Source organism: Eutrigla gurnardus (assembly GCF_963514095.1).
Source record: "Eutrigla gurnardus genome assembly, chromosome: 24".
NCBI classification, from domain to species: domain Eukaryota; kingdom Metazoa; phylum Chordata; class Actinopteri; order Perciformes; family Triglidae; genus Eutrigla; species Eutrigla gurnardus.
This window is the reverse complement of record NC_139935.1, coordinates 8,436,188-8,459,309: the sequence shown is the minus strand read 5'-3', so window position 1 is coordinate 8,459,309 and position 23,122 is coordinate 8,436,188. Positions and strand designations below refer to the sequence as shown.

At 42.3% G+C, this 23,122-nt stretch overlaps 1 protein-coding gene across 1 annotated transcript in view; it reads right to left on the bottom strand.

The window, feature by feature from the left end:
• The window catches only part of LOC311010050 (scavenger receptor cysteine-rich type 1 protein M160-like), a gene marked incomplete at both ends in the record, with an annotated part of 90,886 nt that overhangs the window by 5,637 nt on the left and 62,127 nt on the right, over positions 1-23,122 (bottom strand). The window contains 2 exons of the mRNA XM_084004528.1: positions 10,380-10,670; positions 10,764-11,078. Coding sequence (XP_083860654.1) covers positions 10,380-10,670; positions 10,764-11,078 — 606 coding nt within the window. The remainder of the gene's footprint in view (positions 1-10,379; positions 10,671-10,763; positions 11,079-23,122) is intronic.

Below are 23,122 nucleotides of genomic sequence, written 5' to 3'. Positions count from 1 at the left end.
TGCTCAGAGACTCCACAAACGTTGCTCTCCACACAGAGAAGTTACAGCTTTGGATTCTCTCTTATCTTCCTGACAATAAAGCTGTGTTTAGAAACAGAGCTGTAAGATGTAAAAGCCATCGGGGCTGGACTCTCTCCTTCTAAGGAGGTGTTCAGGGTGAAGGACTCCACGTGGGGGTGGAGATACTGACGAGCCCCCGACTGAGCTGCTCAGAGTTGTGGCCACTTTTGGTGCCTGCTATGGTGGCAACCAAAGAACCTGCTGGTGGAAACCAGCGGCTCAGAAAGCTGTGGAGCTGAAGAAGGAGTCCTTTCAGGCTGCTTGGTGGTCGGCCCAGAGGACTCCTGAAGCAGCACACGTGGAGGTTTCTCTCATACAGATATCTTGGTGCATTCAGCAGATATGTTGAATATGTTGAATTACCAACAGCTGACAGCTTTCTAGATAAGTAAGAATGAAGAAAGTAAAACAACCACATTGCATGCATCTTTGTCATGACTTCATCGCTTCTAGAGCTCCGTCCATATCTTTGTTTCATTTCACGGAGTGCTGTGTGTGTGTGCGTCAGCCCCGCCCCTCTGACAGAGAGGAGAGACGCTGGATGAAGCGGTGTTGTTAGACAGTAGAGACTCTCAACGTTTATAATGATAATAATATATATATATATATATATATATATATTAGAGAAAACAAATACTTTTAAATACTTTTATAAATTCAATGAAATTCCGCATTTTACAGTTGATTACATTTTCATTGTCCAAATATGTGATTCTGTCATAGGGCCCTACTCGGCACGCCCCAGTTTGAAAACCACAGTGTGACGGAGGGAGAAGATTCCTCCCAGTCCTGGTGCTGCCTGCTCATCAGGCTGAATGGCTGGCACCTGGCAAGGTGTGGGTGTGGCCACTAGGCCTGAGCAGAAGTACTCTGCTCAGGCTACGCAGTCTCTCTCTGCCTTTGGTCTGGTTTGGATCTCGCACATGGTGTGGGGACTGTTTGGGGCCTGGTGTTCTGTGTAATGGATTATTTTGGGTCAATTATAGGTTTTTGCATCCACGCACCCATACATACACATTCAGCCACCTCACTTACAGACACGCATCCATAAAACACCATCGATTACTGATTCCTTTTCTTTTTGAGTTGTTTAATACATTTCTTTGTTTAAAAAGTATATGTCTGGTGTGGTCTCCACCTTTTTTGTCTGGTTCCCTGATTAAGGAACGTGACAACAGTCATAGATGATGTCATAGATGATGTCACTGAGGGACTTACCTGAGCAGGTGAGATCCAGGATGAAGGAAGAGGAGACTGATGTTGCACACTCCCTCAGAGTGGATCTAGAATGAACACAGTCAGACCTGATTGCCCACACAGGTCTGTATGAGGACTCCTTTCTCAGTCCTACAGAAACAGCAGAGCCACAGTCCAGCTCTCTACAGGCAACAGCTGCTTCCTTCAGGGTCCAGTAATAGCCATACACTGGTCTCCAGTCTCCCTGTCTCACCTCCAGTGTTCCAGCACAGCGACTGGCTCCTCCCACCAACCTGACAGGCTCTGAACAGAAAGAAGAGAGTCGTCAGTCAAAGAGCAAAGTGAGTTTGATGAGAACAGAAATGAACCAGATCAAAGCTGCAGCTCCTCTTCTACCTGAGCAGGTGAGTCCAACAGCTTTGCCAGGTGAGCAGGTGTTTCTATCTGAGCCTGAGCTTCTACAGTCCAGGAGAGCAGACTCATGGCCTCCACACTGGAACTCTTTGGTCCACGTTGGAGCCCCCACGTCTCCATAGAGCGCCCCCTGGAGGACTGAAGGAGCCCCACAGCCAAGCTCCCTACAGACCACCTCTGCATCCTGCTGGTCAAAGTCAGCTTCACACACTGAGGACCACCACTGGTTGGACTGGTTGGACTTCACCTCCAGTCTGCCTGAGCACAGACTAGTCCCATTCAGCAGCCTGACAGAGTCTGGAGAGATGATAGAAGATCAAATAGAGAGAGAGAAAAGACACCAGACACCAGAGAAAAAGATGTCATGAAACTATTCAGTGATTCAAACTGGACTCAAAACAATTCCACCATCAGTTCATCATTTACAGTTTTTCTCAATTGCTTTGCCACAATTCTCAAAAGATAATGAATATTTTCTAAACAACATGTGTAAACCTCCAAACCACTGGCCACTGCTTCACAACAGATTATCATTTCTCATTCTTTTAGAGAAATTGCAAATATTTTAGCACATATATGCAAATGAGTACAATTATCTACTATTAATGATTGAACATATCTTGCTGATCAAAACTGATTATGTTGCTTCTCAGTTGAATAGTTGTTCTCTTCAAAACATGTATGAATTCTTTCATGGTGTGAGTCATCACATGTACAATAGTCCATTCAACTGTCTAAATGTGTCAGCATATATACTAGGGGTGTCAACGTTTAATGCTAATGCTAATGCTAATCCCATGAAATCAAAGCCATTGTAAGTGGTTGCGCATGGATCCCGTGCTGTTACTATAAGCCAACTTTGCCTGGCATGAATTACACTCAACTGTTGTACATATAATACTACACACACAGGGCTTGATGTTGTTTTGAAGGAGCGCCGTCTGCATATATTTCTAGTCAACACTCGACCTGCATCAGCGCATGTGAATACGAGCGGATCTGTGCGAGCAGGCAGCGCGAGCGCAGCGGATTTTGGACGGAGACACACAGCCGCATTTTGATTATAAAGTAACGGTCCGGTCCGGTTCCGCTCACACCACGAGTCTGAAGAGTGCAACAGCTTATCCAAATACAGTGTCAACTTTCCGAGTTTTCAAAGTAGAAAGCGACATCGTGGTGGTTCAACGAGGCGGACGGTCATCAGAACAACATCAAGAACGTACACGAAGAAGAACGTAGCGGGGGCGCGCGGTGAGGATTGTTGTGGCCGCGCGCCTTAAGGAGCAAGTCTCCACTGTGCTGCGTGGAGATGAGAGATCAGCTCATATCAGACACTATACGGCCAGCATTTTTTTATGTTTTTTTTTTCACTAAACGGGCCAGTAAATATTCCTTCGCGGGCCGGATACTATAGCCGTATATATTGGTGAGAAATAAACGAGGAGGAGGGAAAATGACGTGTAAACGGTTATAGATTTTTCTAAACGGTTACGATTTATTATTGTATCGTTGACACCCCTAATATATACCATGAATATCATTTCAGTCAGGACCACTTTGTCAAAAATAATCTTTATTTCTTGCAGTTTTATTTGGCGGTATGGTACTGTTCTGGGACTCCCTGCTCTTCCACGCGCTTGCGTGGAAAGCCTGAGGCAGGAAGAGCACCTTCCTGCCCTTCATGAGCCATCATGAACGGCATAAGCAGGGAGCGCAGCAGCAGGAAAACCCAGAGCAGAGCAGCCAACATGAATACAATGACAGGAGGAGCTGGGGTGGAGGTGGGTTGCGAAGTGCCATCAGAGAAAGCAGGACGGAGGGTCGGGCAGGAGCAGTTTAAATAACCCGCTCTGAATGCAATTTACCAATAGGGAGCGGACACGCAGAGTCAGCTGAGCCATCAGCTGATCTGTACTGACAGCTAAGCTGTTAGAGCTTGACGTCGTGGCCTGCCGGAACTAACGCTACGCTTGATTTGTTTATCAGTGTTACTGCGGCTGGAACAAAGCTGTTTTTATAACGTTTTGTTCTGCAGTATGGGACTGACAACCTCCGTCCAGAGGGAAGAAACTGGAATTCACTGTGCAAAGGGTGTAAACTATCATTTAAAATGGTCGTGGCTATCCGCTGTAACTGTCTGGTATACAGGGAAGAAGGGTTCAGCTGTGGCTCACCTATCAGCTTACTTGACCATTTCACAATTTGATTCAATGTGTTCTTGTTTTTAGTAGAAAGGCTTCCAAACCATGACACCAAAGAAAAGGATAAAACGGACTCAATAAAAGCACGATAAAAAAGAATCATCATGGTTCTGTCAACATTCCAGTAAGACAGTTTTCTAAGACAGTGCAAACGCTGTTGTCCTTTTTTACACACAGTTTCACAGTTTTCTTGAAAGTTCAATTTAAAATCAATGATAGTTCCAAGATATTTGTAGGATTCCACACATTCCACTAACTGACCTCTTATGGTTGTGGCATCATATGTGTGAATTTGTTTGCTAAAATCAATTAACATGTCCTTTGTTTTCGATATGTTAATTTGAAGATGTGACTCTTCACACCACTGCACAAAGTCATCAACTATAGGGCCATGGCCTCTTTCATTCTTTTGGAGCAGACTAACAATAACGGAAACATCTGCATACTTAATAATTGTGCTGTTTTGATATTTGCTCTGGCACATGTTTGTGTAAAGAATGAACAGAAGTGGAGAGAGTACGCATCCTTGTGGGGAGCCTGTGGAGCTATGTAGCTGACCAGACAGGACCCCGTTCACCCTTACTCTCTGTCCTATTAGTTAAAAAATCCAAAATCCAGCCTACAAGATTAGAATTAAAATTGAATTGCTCTAAAAGGCGCTTGGCCAAAATGTGTGGTTGGATGGTATTAAAAGCAGATGAAAAGTCAATGAAAAGGATTCGAGCATGAGATCCACTTCCCTCCAGATGCTTAAAGAGCAGGTGGAGCAAGGTGGTTGTGGCATCCTCTACTCCCCTGTGAGGCCTGTAAGCGAACTGCATGGGGTCAAGAGCATTTTTAGTGATTTTTAAGATCTCTGACCTTACCAGTTTCTCAAAGTTTTTCATTAAAATTGAGGTCAAAGTAACCGGTCTAAAATCATTAAAAATTTTGGGGCCACTAGATTTAGGTACTGGGACCACTATAGCATCCTTCCAGACCTTTGGGACATATTGTGTCTGCAAGGATTTATTAAAAATGTAGTGGAATATGGGACTCAGCTCTTTTGTACAAGATTTAATCAAGCGTCCACAGATATTATCTGGGCCTTGGCTTTTGTTGACTTTTGTTTTGTAAAAAACATTTTCAACATCTCTACATGTGATGTTAAAATGCTGATTGTTCCTAAGTTTGTGTTGAAGTTCCTGAACCTCCAGACTAAAATCCATGTTATCAAAACGAGTGTAAAAACAGTTAAGAGCATTGGCAAGCTCACAATCAGACTTAAAACCCTCTAAGGAAACATGGCTGTTATGCCCTTGACTCTGGATGCCCGCAATTGTTTTCATGCAGGACCAAGCTGAGCCAAGGTTATTTGCAGCCATCTTATCTTCAAGTTTAGACTTGTATCTCTGTTTAGCTTTTAAAATTTCAGTTTTCAACTCCTTAGTGGCCATATGTAAGTCAGAGGCGACTCCTTGCTTAAAAGCATTTTTCTTCTTCTGTATACAGTCTTTTACGGACTTATTTACCCATGGTTTGTTATTTGGGTAGATTTTGACTTGTTTACAGGGAATGATCGTGTCTCTACAAAAAGTCACATATGAACAAATGACATCAGTCAATTCATCCAAGTCATCACCAGAGGCGATTCTAGAGTCTGTTGGGGCCCCAAGCAAAATTTTCAGTGGGGCCCTTCTGACTAAACAATAACAATAATAATCTTCTAAATAATCTGACGCCGACGTGAGGTGGATTGATTGACATGGGGCCCCGTTCGGGAGGTTTCAAGATGTCAATGCAAATCGCCCATTGTTGTTGTTGTTTATTTACACTTTACACAAATTTATTTTTTAAACATTCATAAAACAGCCCTCAGGCCGAGTCTCGGGGGCCCCCTGGCAACTCGGGGCCCCAAGCAGTTGCCTGCCTTGCCTGTTCACAAACAGCGCCTCTGGTCATCACCACAGGATTCTTTAAACACGTTCCAGTCTGTGCTATCATAACACTCCTGAAGGCACATAACAGATTCCTCGGTCCAGTCTTTTATTTCCTTGGTTTGTACCTTCTCCCTCTTCAAGACAGTTTGGTATGTGGGCAATAGATGCACGCAGTTATGGTCTGCGGAACCCAATGGGGGAAGTGGAACTGATTTATAGGCATCTTTCACTGAGCCATAGCAAAAGTCCAGTGTCTTATCCCGCCTGGTTGGACAGGAGACATACTGGTGAAAATTTCTCAGTGTCTTTTTCAAGGAGACATGATTAAAATCTCCCAGTTTTAAAGTTTGGCGCATCAGGAGAAATCGACTGCAGTTTTTGCACCACATCAAAGATCACACCAGAAGCAGTGGCGGCATTTGCTTTCGGGTGAATGTACACAACTGTTAAGAAGATTTGGGGGAACTCACGTGGCAGATAATAGGGACGTAGTGACACAGACAAAAGTTCAATGTCCGAGGCGCAGATACTTTCTCTCACAGTCACAGAGTTACAGTATCGTCTGTTGAGATACAAACATACCCCACCGCCGAGCGTTTTTCCCGTTGCTTCGGCCTGCCGGTCCAGCCGGACAGGAGGCCCAAAGCCGTCAATGAGCAGGTCATGGTTCTGGTCACGGTCGGTCAGCCAGGTCTCCGTTAGGGCCAGGACACAGCATTCCCCGTAGTCCTTCTGGAACCGGACGTTCCCCTGGAGCTCGTCCACCTTGTTTCTGAGCGACTGCACATTCCCCAGGATCATGGAAGGCAAGGGGACCCGGGTCAAGCGCTGCTTCCTTAGACGAAGTCGGACCCCTCCGCGTTTTCCTCGTTTTCTCCTTTTCCCTTCACTTGTCGAGTGACAGGTTTCGTCAAAGTCTCTTCGTATGAAGTCCGGTAGCTGTGCTACATCTGCTCCGCTCGGCAGGCTCGCTGGGTTCAGCTGAAACAACAGCTCTCTGCTGTACTGGATTCTGTCTCGGTTGGCTGCCTGCTTCGTGTCGCGGGCAAGCAGCACACATGATAAAATCCACGACAGGACAAGGGATAAAATATCCATTTCGGAATAGCAGCACTAAAAACAGTTAAAAACACTTGAGACAAGACAGAGACAGGAGACAAAGACGCCACAAACTCTCGCTGCCTGTCGCTACGTGCGTATGCGCCAGACGTCCGTAACTCTTGGTGTGTTTGGCTGTTACCAAACATATTTATAGAGCTGGACTACAACAGAATAACCACAATGTCTGAACATGGAGGAACCTGCTCAGGTACATCATGAACAGGGCAACTGTAACCGTTTCCATGGAAACGTGAGTGCAGTGTGTAATACTGTAAAAGAAACTTGTACTGATGAAATCAGCATGTGGATAGTATTCAGTTTAGTGTTGAGTTCACTGGACAAACAGAACATTCTAGTAGAGGAAACATTCAGGGTCAACTAAAGAAATAGGACAAACCTGAAATGTGGATATAAGGAACATTTCCAGGCTCCACTGCCGTCCTGAAAAACATCTCAACATTCTGACCACCATTGTTTCCATGAGGTCAAAGGAACTTTTCATTTGGAGGGCAGAGACTTTTTATATGAGACACTAACTTTGTTTTGAAGCACGACTTCAATGTTTTGAGTGAGTTCTGACCTTTTGCAGGTGAGTTATGGTGTTGTGTTGGAACATGGAAGCTATTTAGACAAATCAGGTTCTGAGAATATTAACAAAGTTTCAAGAGATGAGCCAAAGAAATTGAAATAAACTGTAACACCAGAACATGTTTAGAACACTACAGCCTGCAGCAGTGTTACATCACATTTACATGAATACACTCTAACAACTGTTATCCATTGTTCAACACTTTCAATATGTTTTCAAGCAGAAACACATCATCATCTGCAGATCCTCTATTCTGTTCCTTCTGCTCAGAGACTCCACAAACGTTGCTCTCCACACAGAGAAGTTACAGCTTTGGATTCTCTCTTATCTTCCTGAGAATAAAGCTGTGTTTAGAAACGTGGTCTAAACCAATAAGAGACAGAGCTCGGGCAGGTCCTTGCCTCTGATTGGCTGTGGTCCTTTTCACTGCTGTAAATTGTGTCAGTTTGAAAAATGTGAGCGAGCTGAGCAGGTACTTTTCTTTGAAAATGAAGAGAGGCAGAAAGCCTGGCCCCAAGACAATTAATTAATTAATTAAAAAGCCCCAAAATATGCCTTCAGACAGGACTGGTTGAAGCAATTTCCCTGGCTGATGTACGATGAAGAAAGGGACTCAATGCACTGCATTTATTGTCAGGAGTGCGGTCAGAATATGGCCGGTAATAGTGCGTTTGTGGAAGAGTCTCTATGAAGGTGTGCGTTATTGTCTACTGCTGCATTTTGCGTAAAGGGAGGCCGGTCAACATGTTAATTGGACATGTCGGGTGGAGCATGGACACACACAGTGTTTGAAGGCCCACATTACAGCATGAGAGATCATGAATAGGAAATTGTATAGTAGCCTATTCCTAATGTTATTAAAAATGAATAGCCTAAGTAAAAATATAAGTAGGCTAGGCTAAGATCACATAAACAGTTTTCCATTTGCAATCTATAGGCTAGTGACCTGTAGGATCTTTTTATTCTTCAGGAATTTATGCTGCCACAAAGCAAGCATTTGCTGCGTTTGGGCATCAGTGTGCAGATTGGCTGGAGAAAACGGGTGCTCTGGGTGCTGATGGTGCTGCAGTTAACCTAGGCCATAAGGGGGCGTCATTATGTCAAAGGAGAGCGATGAAAAGGTGACCTTTTGGTGTTAAAGGCGACGCGATGAAAAACGTGGGTGCACCTGAATTTTGTGCTGGTGCACCTAAAAAAAAAAGTTAGGCGCACCAGTGCAACCAATGCATAAAGTTAGTCTGGAGCCCTGTAAGGAGGTGTTCAGGGTGAAGGACTCCACGTGGGGGTGGAGATACTGACGAGCCCCCGACTGAGCTGCTCAGAGTTGTGGCCACTTTTGGTGCCTGCTATGGTGGCAACCAAAGAACCTGCTGGTGGAAACCAGCGGCTCAGAAAGCTGTGGAGCTGAAGAAGGAGTCCTTTCAGGCTGCTTGGTGGTCGGCCCAGAGGACTCCTGAAGCAGCACACGTGGAGGTTTCTCTCATACAGATATCTTGGTGCATTCAGCAGATATGTTGAATATGTTGAATTACCAACAGCTGACAGCTTTCTAGATAAGTAAGAATGAAGAAAGTAAAACAACCACATTGCATGCATCTTTGTCATGACGTCATCGCTTCTAGAGCTCCGTCCATATCTTTGTTTCATTTCACGGAGCGCTGCCGCGCCGTTATTTCTGCGTGCGCTGCTGTCGCTGTTTCTGTGGTGAGATTGTGATTCAGAAAACTTTACTGTTCATCAGACTTCATGTGTCAAAAGCATCCGTTTATGTGGGCAGGCCAAGATGAGGAGGACGAGATTTCCTAGTGTTAAAAACACGTTTCTAACAAAACATATACTCATTTCATTACATACATGTATACAGGGCCGGCTCTACCTGATTTTGTGCCCTAGGCGAGATTGCTCTCCGGTGCCCCCCCCCCCCCCCCACACACACACACACACACACGAATTACACCAGCCAAATGAACAATCACACATGTTTAATTTGAACAACAACAGCAAACAGCAAAAAATGAGGGCGACTGGGAATAGAAAATCATTTTTATTTTCATTGTTTTAATTTTTTTTTTTTTTTTTTTTTTTTTGCTGGAGGGGCGCCTCGCGGCCACCCTCCAGCAGATGGCGCTCTAGGCGACCGCCTATATCGCCTATGCCAAGAGCCGGCCCTGCATGTATACATTCCAATAGTACTGATTTGTTTACTATTCTAATTATATTCGGTTCCAGAAGTTCGTTCCAACAGCCCTAAAACATTCTAGTAGTTTTATTATAATTCCTTGTTATTCAGAGACCATGAACATGTGCATAAATATGCAAATGTGTGTGCAATCATTGATGGACTTTCACCGTGTCTGAAGTCAGCGCGTCTGTCGATCCACTCGCCGCTATTTAAGTTTCACTATCAGTTGTGAATCAGTTCATTTCTCAGTGTTTCTAATGTCAGATTGTGTTTGGAGCTGCTCATCACATGGATTCTTGTGGGTCATTTGATGACAAAACTCAGAAAAAACTTATCATAAACATCTTCGACATGACTATCAATCACTGTGTGTGTGTGTGTGTGTGTGTGTGTGTGTGTGTGTGTGTGTGTGTGTGTGTGCGTCAGCCAGAGAGGAGAGACGCTGGATGAAGAGGTGTCCGTTAATTACACTTAAACACAGACTCTCAACGTGTTTTTTCTCTTTTCTTTCGACAAACGCTTATAATGTTATATATATATATATATATTAGAGAAAACAAAGACTTTTATGAATTCAATGAAATTCCGCATTTTACAGTTGATTACATTTTAATTGTCAAAATATGTGATTCCATCATAGGGCCCTACTCGGCACGCCCCAGTTTGAAAACCACAGTCATAGATGATGTCATAGATGATGTCACTGAGGGGCTTACCTGAGCAGGTGAGATCCAGGATGGAGGAAGAGGAGACTGATGTTGCACACTCCCTCAGAGTGGATCCAGAATGAACACAGTCAGACCTGATCCCCCACACAGGTCTTCTTGAGGACTCCTCTCTCAGTCCTACAGAAACAGCAGAGCCACAGTCCAGCTCTCTACAGGCAACAGCTGCTTTCTTCAGGGTCCAGTCATTGCCAAACACTGGTCTCCAGTCTCCCTGATGTCTCACCTCCAGTGTTCCAGCACAGCGACTGGCTCCTCCCACCAACCTGACATCATCAGGCTCTGAACAGAAAGAAGAGAGTCGTCAGTCAAAGAGCAAAGTGAGTTTGATGAGAACAGAAATGAACCAGATCAAAGCTGCAGCTCCTCTTCTACCTGAGCAGGTGAGTCCAACAGCTTTGCCAGGTGAGCAGGTGTTTCTATCTGAGCCTGAGCTTCTACAGTCCAGGAGAGCAGACTCATGGCCTCCACACTGGAACTCTTTGGTCCACGTTGGAGCCCCCACGTCTCCATAGAGCGCCCCCTGGAGGACTGAAGGAGCCCCACAGCCAAGCTCCCTACAGACCACCTCTGCATCCTGCTGGTCAAAGTCAGCTTCACACACTGAGGACCACCACTGGTTGGACTGGTTAGACTTCACCTCCAGTCTGCCTGAGCACAGACTAGTCCCATTCAGCAGCCTGACAGAGTCTGGAGAGATGATAGAAGATCAAATAGAGAGAGAGAAAAGACACCAGACACCAGAGAAAAAGATGTCATGAAACTATTCAGTGATTCAAACTGGACTCAAAACAATTCCACCATCAGTTCATCATGAACAATTTTTCTCAATTGCTTTGCCACAATTCTCAAAAGATAATGAATATTTTCTAAACAACATGTGTAAACCTCCAAACCACTGGCCACTGCTTCACAACAGATTATCATTTCTCATTCTTTTAGAGAAATTGCAAATATTTTAGCACATATATGCAAATTAGTAAAATTATCTACAATTAATGATTGAACATATCTTGCTGATCAAAACTGATTATGTTGCTTCTCAGTTGAATAGTTGTTCTCTTCAAAACATGTATGAATTCTTTCATGGTGTGAGTCATCACATGTACAATAGTCCATTCAACTGTCTAAATGTGTCAGCATATATACCATGAATATCATTATGTACTATGGAGTATTTTCTAACGTCCACTAAACTGGTAAATTGTCTGTCAGGAGAAAATTGAACTTCACTAACCAATGAGGAGTTTGTCCCATCTTACATCAACCAATCACACGTCATCTCCAGTCAGCTGACAGGTGCTATTCATGAGTACGGCTGTTACCAAACATATTTATAGAGCTGGACTACAACAGAATAACCACAATGTCTGAACATGGAGGAACCTGCTCAGGTACATCATGAACAGGGCAACTGTAACCGTTTCCATGGAAACGTGAGTGCAGTGTGTAATACTGTAAAAGAAACTTGTACTGATGAAATCAGCATGTGGATAGTATTCAGTTTAGTGTTCAGTTCACTGGACAAACAGAACATTCTAGTAGAGGAAACATTCAGGGTCAACTAAAGAAATAGGACAAACCTGAAATGTGGATATAAGGAACATTTCCAGGCTCCACTGCCATCCTGAAAAACATCTAAACATTCTGACCACCATTGTTTCCATGAGGTCAAAGGAACTTTTCATTTGGAGGGCAGAGACTTTTTATATGAGACACTAACTTTGTTGTGAAGCACGACTTCAATGTTTTGAGTGAGTTCTGACCTTTTGCAGGTGAGTTATGGTGTTGTGTTGGAACATGGAAGCTATTTAGACAAATCAGGTTCTGAGAATATTAACAAAGTTTCAAGAGATGAGCCAAAGAAATTGAAATAAACTGTAACACCAGAACACATGTTTAGAACACCACAGCCTGCAGCAGTGACACACAGCAACATTACTGATGATGTCATAGATGATGTCACTGAGGGGCTTACCTGAGCAGGTGAGATTCAGGATGGAGGAAGAGGAGACTGATGTTGCACACTCCCTCAGAGTGGATCCAGAATGAACACAGTCAGACCTGATCCTCCACACAGGTCTTCTTGAGGACTCCTCTCTCCGTCCTACAGAAACAGCAGAGCCACAGTCCAGCTCTCTACAGACAACAGCTGCTTCCTTCAGGGTCCAGTCATAGCCATCCAATGGTCTCCAGTCTCCCTGTCTCACCTCCAGTGTTCCAGCACAGCGACTGGCTCCTCCCACCAACCTGACATCATCAGGCTCTGAACAGAAAGAAGAGAGTCTTCAGTGAAAGAAGTGAAGATTCTGCTTTCTTTCTCTCTTGTTAATTTCTCTATTTACCTGTTGAGTTGTGATTTCCTTCAACCTGGAGTCCTGGAGAAACACAAACATATATATTGTTTTCATTCAATGAAATAAAATCAACAAACATGTTTTCAAATGATGTTGAAGAGAGCGAATATCTGGTCGATGTGACCACTGCTCTTTGAAAATCCTGTTTGTGTCCACTCCTGCATCCATCCTTCTGAGGACAAGCAGATGATGGAGGGAGACAGGAGAGAGACAGACAGCAGATGATGGAGGGAGACAGGAGAGAGACAGACAGCAGACGATGGAGGGAGACAGGAGAGAGACAGACAGCAGACGATGGAGGGAGACAGGAGAGAGACAGACAGGAGATGATGGAGGGAGACAGGAGAGAGACAGACAGCAGATGATGGAGGGAGACAGGAGAGAGACAGACAGCAGATGATGGAGGGAGACAGGAGAGAGACAGACAGCAGGTGATGGAGGGAGACAGGAGAGAGACAGACAGCAGATGATGGAGGGAGACAGGAGAGAGACAGACAGCAGATGATGGAGGGAGACAGGAGAGAGACAGACAGGAGAGAGACAGACAGCAGATGATGGAGGGAGACAGGAGAGAGACAGACAGCAGATGATGGAGGGAGACAGGAGAGAGACAGACAGCAGATGATGGAGGGAGACAGGAGAGAGACAGATGGTGGAGGGAGACAGGAGAGACAGACAGCAGATGATGGAGGGAGACAGGAGAGAGACAGACAGCAGATGATGGAGGGAGACAAGAGAGAGACAGACAGCAGATGATGGAGGGAGACAGGAGAGAGACAGATTGTGGAGGGAGACAGGAGAGAGACAGACAGCAGATGATGGAGGGAGACAAGAGAGAGACAGACAGCAGACGATGGAGGGAGACAGGAGAGAGACAGATGGTGGAGGGAGACAGGAGAGACAGACAGCAGATGATGGAGGGAGACAGGAGAGAGACAGACAGCAGATGATGGAGGGAGACAAGAGAGAGACAGACAGCAGATGATGGAGGGAGACAGGAGAGAGACAGATTGTGGAGGGAGACAGGAGAGAGACAGACAGCAGATGATGGAGGGAGACAAGAGAGAGACAGACAGCAGACGATGGAGGGAGACAGGAGAGAGACAGACATGGAAATATCCAAATCATATGTCATTACTAACCCTTTTCAATAATCAATCATTACTTTTGAAAATTAGGAAAATTAGGTGAAAAGTGTGTTTTATGGTCACAAAGGTGACCGGTGGGATAATGTCTATGTTAGCATATTTCTCCTTCACAGTCTTATAAAATACTTCTAAAATGTAAAACTCTGTTTCTGGCAGCATCTCCATCATCGCCACTAAAATACTTCATCACATGCTAGTGTGACTATTTTACATATCAAAAGTCCTCATACATCACCGATATGAATACAGAAAGCAAACTCAAAACATCTCCTTTGTGACTTTTGGAAAATGTATTGAAACCTTCATGTTCTAACTTTGTTCTAACATTTTATCTTGTACTTTAGTTCAATATTACTTTAGTGCATTCATTGTAACATTGTAATATTTAATCTGTAGACCAGTCACATGATTCATTTACAATATAGGGGTTATTCAGGATAGAGGTATTCTGCATTCAAGAAGAGGAAAGCATCAAACTAAACTTTGATATATACATGTATATATTTATGTGTGTGTGTGTGTGTGTGTGTGTGTGTGTGTGTGTGTGTGTGTGTGTGTGTGTGTGTGTGTGTGTGTGTGTGTGTGTGTCTCCCCCTCATAGTCCATATCTGACCCATCACTATCACCATCACTGAGGACAGCATCTTTCTCATGTTGAGGGCTAGCTGTAATATTGCATGCCTTGTGTGGGCGGGCCCCTCGGTCCAACATATGCAGCATGTTAGTGTGTGTAAGTTCAACTAGAAGACAGAAGAGAAAGTTAGGTAGAACAACAACTCTGTATGTGTACAAGTTGAAGAATGCCCTGTCTTCTCATGATAGGATTACTTGTTCATGTCCTTAACACAATCATGTCTGATCACTAATGTCACTTATTAATCATCTAGTTTCTTTGATCGTCTGTTATACTTCTCTATGAGTCGTATCTTCCCATCTTTTTTTTCTTATTTAATTAATGACATGTTTCTGTTTGTGTCCGTGTGTTTCTGTTCAATGTTTTGTCTAAATTGTGTTTTCATTGTATTCATGTTGTTCGGGACCCCCTGGAAAACGAGATGGTACATCCCAAGGGCTTATTCCTAATAAAGAACTCCAAACAAGTACATGTACATCTAGATACTGTACATTGTGTTATCCCACTGGTCACAACATGTTTCTTCATTCTGTGACTTCAGTGAACAGAGTTGAGTGATTGTAAATACATATATCAATACTAAACATCTTAAAGATTATGTGAACCAGAAATATTAGTCTTATCTTCATATTAACATACTTTACTAAGCTTGTTTTGTCGGAGCTTTCATGCAGCCATCCTCCTCTACAGGTGCAACCAGGAAGTAATCAGCTCTGGTCATGTGACATTTACACTAAACATGCAACACTGCACATTGAGTCATTGAGAGGTTTTATTACTTCAATACTTTCTGGAAATGGATCGATACAATATTCAGTAATGTTTTTAGGACCTGTTAACTGAAAATGTTTTCATGGTCACTATAGTGACCGATGGGATTAAATTTAAAGTGCACAGTTTAACCAATGTTAATGTTATTTAATTTACCTGACAATGTTCTTCTCTCAGCCTGAACCATCATAATATCAAATAAAAAGGATACAAATTATGATCTCTGGCTCCATTTTAATCAGATCAGTTAGTTACGTCTTCTTTGTGCTTTAGGGTCAACAGCAGCTGGTTGCTAAGCGACGGGAGCAGCAAAGTGTGAGGGCGGGAACAGCAGGTGACTCAAACAGGAAGTCCTCTGTAGATCAGACCGTCTCGGCCTTCATGTTCTACGTCAGCTGTGTTCTCTGAAGGATGAGTCGCTGAATTTAGACACAACTATTGTGTTTCCTGTGACCCCTCCACAATAAAAGTTTATGTAGTTGAGGTGTTTTAATGTGAAGCAGCAGCATTTAATTGCAGCTCTGACACAGAGTGAACAGGAAACAGTGAGGATGATCAATCAGATGGACTTACACACAGTAACACTGATCACATGCTGCATCGTTTGTCACAAGTCTGAATATATGGCGGACTAACAACACCAACCGCTGCACAGAGAGATGCTTACTGAATATACATACAGTGATTGTAGAAATAATACATGTAACCACTTCAAAACATTCATTTCACAAATACTTATTTACAACAATGATAACTGCAGCTTAGAAAAACATAAGTAGACACTGGCTGCAGCCCAACTCTCCCACAGTAGAAGAATGGACGGATATGATTAATGATAGATACTGAATGGGAAGAAAATCACCTTTCACTTCATATACAAATAGATAAATTCACAAAAATATGGTCAAAATGGGTTTCCTTCATGAAAAGACACAGACGGATCTAAGGGAAGTAACGGATTAAATATGAAAGTGTCCTCAGCTAATTGAACGGTCATTTTAAAAGCTGATAGACAATCTCCCTACAAAGGTGTTTCCTCTTTTCATGTATTATTTTCCCACACACCCCTGCTCTATTTCACTTGTTCTAATGTTGGGAAAAACCTGATTCTTATCCCCTCCTCTCCAATGTTTTATTTTTATAGTTATATATAATTATCCATGTACATGTGTACACAATCTGTGTCCATTTATAAAAATGAATATATTATTGGTTTCACAGTCGTTGGAAAATAGCATGTCATTTGAACCCCAGCTGTAATTCAGTCTGTCAGCCGCTAGAGGGAGCTAGAGGGCCATCAATCCGACCGTCCGAATACACGGAAGTACATCTCTCATGTGAAGAGATGCACAAAGATGCTCCTGAAGTACAAAGCTGAAATCTAAAAACTGCAGTTTAAGAGCAGCAGATAACTTTACAGAGGATAACATGTTTGAGAAATATAATTTAAAAATGTTATGGAATGTAAGGGCAGAGAAGAAAATACAAAGAGATATGTTTACACTGAAATAATATATGACTCAGTAATGTTTGTTTCTGTGTGAAGTTCACAACATTTTTCTTATGAAAATAGAAAAGTAGTTGTTGAAATATGGATTTTTCTGAAAAATAGATATGTAAATGGTAAAATGTTGATTTTTCTCATGAAAATATTAATGTTAAAAATGTTGGCCCACTAGGGAGCCTTGTCTGGGTCATGTGTTCTTGAGAGCCAAATCATCTGTATTTTTTTTAAATTGGTATAATAAACTTTGATTGCTAGTATATATGTTGTTGTATTTATTAAATGAGTGAGCTATAGTAGGCCAATGAAGTGACAAGGTTATAATGGTGGAAGTGTATGGTGATATATCTGGCCCTCTGGTCGTGAGGTGAACATTTGTGTGTCCCTCCCTTTCATCAAAGCTGCCCTCCCTGTTCTGGATGAACTGCTTTTTACTTCCCTGTGATCAAAAGCAAGGAAAACATGATTGATGTATGAAATACTCTGAAAAAACAAACAAACAAGAAATAATAAATGACTGAAATAGAATGAAAACCTCTGATTGGATGAAAATCCCGTGAGTGGAGCCTGGCGGTGTTGATGTATGTGAGCAGTTTACTTCCCTGTAGGGCTGTCAAAATTACTCTAAAATGACGTTCAAATATTCCCTTTAAAAAAACACATATATTCAAACATATTCAAATTTCTGGTTGTGCATTAGGCACGTCAATAACAGGACAAATTAATACAACGAGACATAACTACTTGTATTGGTAATTTATTTAAGTTTAAACATATTCAACAACATATTACCTACAAAAATAAGGAAATGAACTGATGGACAAGCAGACCTCTCTCTCTCTCTCTCACGCTCTCTCTCTCTCTCTTCCTCTCTCTCTCTCACGCTCTCTCTCTCTCTCTCTCCCTCCCTCCCTCCCTCACTCTCTCACCCCCTCCCTCTCTCTCCCTCTCTCTCTCTCTCTCTCTCCCTCTCTCTCCCTCTCACGCTCTCTCTCTCTCTCTCTCTCCCTCCCTCCCTCCCTCACTCTCTCACCCCCTCCCTCTCTCTCCCTCTCTCTCTCTCTCTCTCTCCCTCTCTCTCCCTCTCACGCTCTCTCTCTCTCTCTCTCTCCCTCCCTCCCTCCCTCACTCTCTCACCCCCTCCCTCTCTCTCCCTCTCTCTCTCTCTCTCTCCCTCTCTCTCCCTCTCACGCTCTCTCTCCCTCTCTCCCCCTCCCTCCCTCCACATATCGGTTTAAATGAACGACAACAAGAAACAAATGCTGATCAAGAGTTTAGAGCAATTTAAGGTCGTGATTCTTGTCCTAAATATGTCAGGCTTCATTCAGTGGTTGAAACAAATATTATTAACATTAATTGAAGTTGCCACTGTTTTTTAACGTATGATTCAAAATAATTTTCACATTCGAAATTCTGTTTTTAACAACTATTCGAATATATATTGGAATTTAGAATATTTGTCGACAGCCCTACTTCCCTGTGATCAAAAGCAAGGAAAACATGATTGATGTATGTAATACATACTAAAAAAGAAATAATAAATGACTGAAATGGAATGAAAACCTCTGATTGGATGAAAACCCCGTGGAGTGGAGCCTGGCGGTGTTGATGTATGTGAGCAGTTTGTTCTCATTTAGAGATCCAACACAAATAATATCACATCATCTTTAAAGCAGAGTCCTACCTGAGATCCACAGCAACAGCACCAGCACCAACAGGGGGTCCATGATGTGCAGGTAGACCGTCTGTCTGCCCGCCTGTCTGTCTCTGCTCTGATAAAGACCTGCGCTGTCCTCAATATAGATCTGTGTACAGGAAGAGGTGGAGCTTTACTCTTTACTTAAAAACATTTCTCAGAACTGCATTTCTGGGAAACCAAAAAACTTTTAATCGGACAAGAATCTACCTACTGAGGACATATTATATGACTGTTACTATGACAACCAGGAAACCACTTAGATGTTCTTATGAGATTAATGCTGTCAGTGTGGTCTTATTATTTCCGCTCGATGTTTCAACAACAAGTCTTTCAGAGGAGACTGGATGACAGCTTATATTAACTGTTGATGGATCTATTGAATGTTTTAGTAATCAATCATTGAGTCTATAAAACACCAGTAAACGGTATAAAATGTGCAGCCCAGTCTGTCAGAATCCGAGGTGAAGTCTTTAAATGTCTTGTTTTGTCCGACCAACAGTCCAAAAGCCAAAGAGATTCAGTGGATGTGGATCTCTGCAGGAAGCTCCGAGCTGTCCATTCCTGTTGGATTCCTTCTAACTTCTGAATTCAAACATCGTCCCTCAAACTCGTAGCAGGAAAATGATGATGAGAAACTGTTTGTGTTATTTTAGCTGCATTCGGCCTCCAGAGGGGTTCCACCTTTGTCACGGCCTCCTGCACCGCTTTAATCTGGCGCTCAAATACTCTAGAAAACAACTTTGACAGGTACGGTGGCTGAGGAGGAACATACAGGGTGAACTTTACAATAGTGATCCAGCGCTTTATCAATACATTACAACCAGAATCAAAGAGAGGGAGTGAGGGGGGCTCACAGTCTGGTTATGGGACCAGCCGGTCATAAACTGATGCACGGTGAACCTTTGCTGAACAACATGAACAGCTTCATGAACACAATTCAATAACATCCATGAATATAGGCCAGAGATCTTCAACATGGGGTCCTGGACCCATAGGGGGTCCACGGATTTCCAGCAGGGGGTCCCCAACATTATTTGATCCCAAACCTTTTTTTCTTACAAAATTAAAAATATGTTCAAAAATACACATGAACATTAATACAACATCTAATAAGCAAATATAAATGTTAATTGTTGTGTAAATGTGAAATTGTGATGTAGAAATGCCAATATAGATTTACAATATGTTCTGTAAATATATATTTCTGTCAACAATTATTATTTTAATGGCTAAGCATTGCATACATACATCATTACAAAGTACCTGTATACATGGCACTATAGGCTGCACTACACATTATTATTGGCCCGGCTTAATAAGGAACATGATTAATATGATATGTAATAGGGGGCCCTCCACCGTGTCACTATCAGCCAAGGGGCCCTTGGCCTGGAAAACGTTGAAGACCTCTGATATGAATGAATGTAAAAATATGGTCACACTGTTTAAATAATGACAGTAGGCTACTTCACTGGATGGAAACTTGGAATGAGATCTGCAAAGAATCTGGTCTGAGATTACGATATGAAATAAAGAAATGGAAGGCCGGAGAATATTGTTCAGATGTGTGATGGATGGTGAGGTAAAACTGAAGAGTTCTACTAAGTAATCAACATCCTCTCCAGACGCGAGGCTGCTAGAATCACTTGTGCTTCCATATCCATGGTTGACGAGGAAAGGACTCTGCAAGTTTCCACAGCTGGTTCAGGATCAGCAAAATGGAGGAGACAGATTGGGAGAAACTCAGTTTGTTGAAGAAAACCTGCCAGCGAGCAGGTTAACTTCAGAGTCAGTAACCATGGTAACAGTTTACTGATAAGGAAACGTCAGCCTGTTAAAGCCTGAACGTATTAAGTGTATGTTGCAATAACAGCTGAGTGGAAGGAGAGGCGGTTTGAGGGGGAAGGGGGTGGAGCTGCTGATACAGCTGATAACGACACACACGTGCACGCGCTAGTGCTCGAGACGGCAGAGTGTGTGCAATCAGGAAGTAAGCATCGACATACAGGCACGCCGTCCAAGTTTACCTCCGGCCCGACTTTTTGATTGACGGGGTTTTTAACCTTTAACGACAACTTTAATCTGCAGAATCAAGATCACTTTAGGTATTTACAAATCAGGGACTTTGTCTGCAAAATATTTAAAAAATGATACTACAATGGGAGAGGAGATCCTAGACATTTTTCAAAAAGCCTGTAAAAGAAGCTACTTACCAAAACCAGATTATCTAAATGATATTGAAAAGAGACCATTCTCTGAATATTAAAGCAAGATGGAAAGCAGAGCTTCACAAGCTCTCCCTCCTGGAGAGAACGGGACTCCATTATTCTGAACTCAGCACCAAATACTCACTTCTCTAATCACTCTGCTTGCTGGAGGTCCTGTTGAAGCATCTTCACATTTCCTGGAATCGCCCTTCTGTGGCTCCATTTTGGTGTCCATGGTGTCCTGGAAGCAGTTTTTAAGATGAAAGTCTATTTTAGTGTTTAAATCTTGTACCTGGGTGATCTAGAAGGGCTTCACTGTGCAAAGTGTGATACATATTAGTTGAGGTTGTTATTAATGGCATGTAAAAAGACTTTAACCTCACTGTAAGACATTTCAAGCTGGCAATTTGCAATTTAAGTTTATTTTTAAACAATTTAGGTGATTTTGATGTCTTTGTTTGCGTTGAGATTTAAATAAAGAAAAAACATTCATCTTTAGCTTTTTTCTCTCCTTTTTTCTTATCTTTATTGCTTTTTATAGTCATGTATGTGTATATGGGAGCTGTATACAATGTTAATTTTTATCCGATTACTCGATAAACCGATGGAATAATCGGTAGATTACTCGATTACAAAAAGATCTGATAGCTGCAGCCCTACTTTTAACCACTAGTTATTACAACTTCATACTATCAGTTAAAACAAATAACTGTTTTACATTATAAATGCCAGAAAACTTCCCTTACCGAGTCACACAAACACACGTCTGCATTATTGTAACTCACCATCTCAAGTTAAAACAACTTGAATATGTTTATATGACTTCCCATTTCAAGTTAAGATTTATATTCCAAATGACTTTCGACTAACATGTAGAAGTTAACTTGACTGACAATTATTGCAGTGTATCTGTTCAAAGATTGGGTTACAAAGCGGCAGAACATTTCCAGTACATTTTCTGAAGACTTTCCATGGGAAGTTACGCTGGGGAATTTTGGAAATATTAATATATTATATTTGCACTTTACAATATGCAGCTGCAGTTTTGTGGCATTCTTCACGTATGTCTTTTCACAATATTTACACACAAAGACTTTCCTTGAACATTAGCTTGTGTGAAATCAGATGGTGCACGCAGGGCCGTAACCAGGATTTTAGAAATACTGAGGTCATAATTGCGGAGGTCCGAACGTAAGCAAAGTTTAAGAGGGTGGGTCCATAAGGAAATGGTCTCCTTTGCTCTTTACCTCAGCCTCCTTTTCTGTGTCTATCTGCTGTTGATGATCTGCTCTCTCTTTTTCGTTTCCTGTCTCTGTGCCTTCAGTATTTCTACCTCCATCCTTGTCTCTTTGTTCGCTCTCATCCTCTGACTGTCCCTGTCTTTTCAACTCCTCTCCACTTGTCTCTCCTGCTAAGAAGGAATTAAGCAAAATAATATACACCTACTTAATATCAACTTTAAGACACACTTAATAACTCAAATACCAAAAATACAAACTCAAACACAGTACATGACAAGCAAAATGTAAGTCATACAATTTCACTATATGTCTTACTAGATATGTTGTTAAGTTAAGTTACAATGAGATTGAATAATTATGATTGAATTTAGATGAGAGGACAGTATGGTTTGTTTAACAGCAGTGTGTATGGGACATTGATAATCCTATCCTGGGGCAACACCTGGTCTTCTCATTCACCTGTCTTTCCTTTTTTCCCCTTCTCATCCTCTTCTTGCCTTATCTTCTTCCCAAATGAGAGCAGGGTTTGACGTGCTCTCTTCATTATGTCTGAAGAAAGTAAACACACAACAACTCAGCTGAGGTGATAAAGTAACATTAACAGCACTGGGTAACATTGTATTACTGGCCTGGCCTCTGTTAGGATTAACATTATAAAAACTAGTTTTAGAGTTCCAGAAGAAGTACTACACTACCCACAATCCTATAGTGTAACAGCGACGTCTGTGATTGGTGGAGCTCGCTGTTACCATGGAAATGTTAAACAAACCCGCACATTTCATGTTCGCTAGTAACTGCTACCACTGACCTCTACAATCGTTTAGAGCTGCTATGATTTCACTTTCTGACCTACTGTGGTTCCAGGCTTAAACCTCTTTATATGAAACGTCAATGAAGTAAATGAATGGTTAATTCACGTCCGGAACCGGAGCCGTTAAAAAAGTGGTCGGTCACTGTTGAGCTCTATGTTATCACTTGAGATGGTTGATCACTAACTTGGATGGCACTACTAGGCATGAAGTCGCAGTTAAATTAAAAGTATCGTTACATGTGAAAAATTGTTGCTTCGTATCACTCAGCTTGTTGGCATGCTTTTATATTTACATCAACGGACACCACGTTTTAAAGTTTTTAATCGTGTGGTTTATTCAAATACAAGCAACCTGGCCTGTA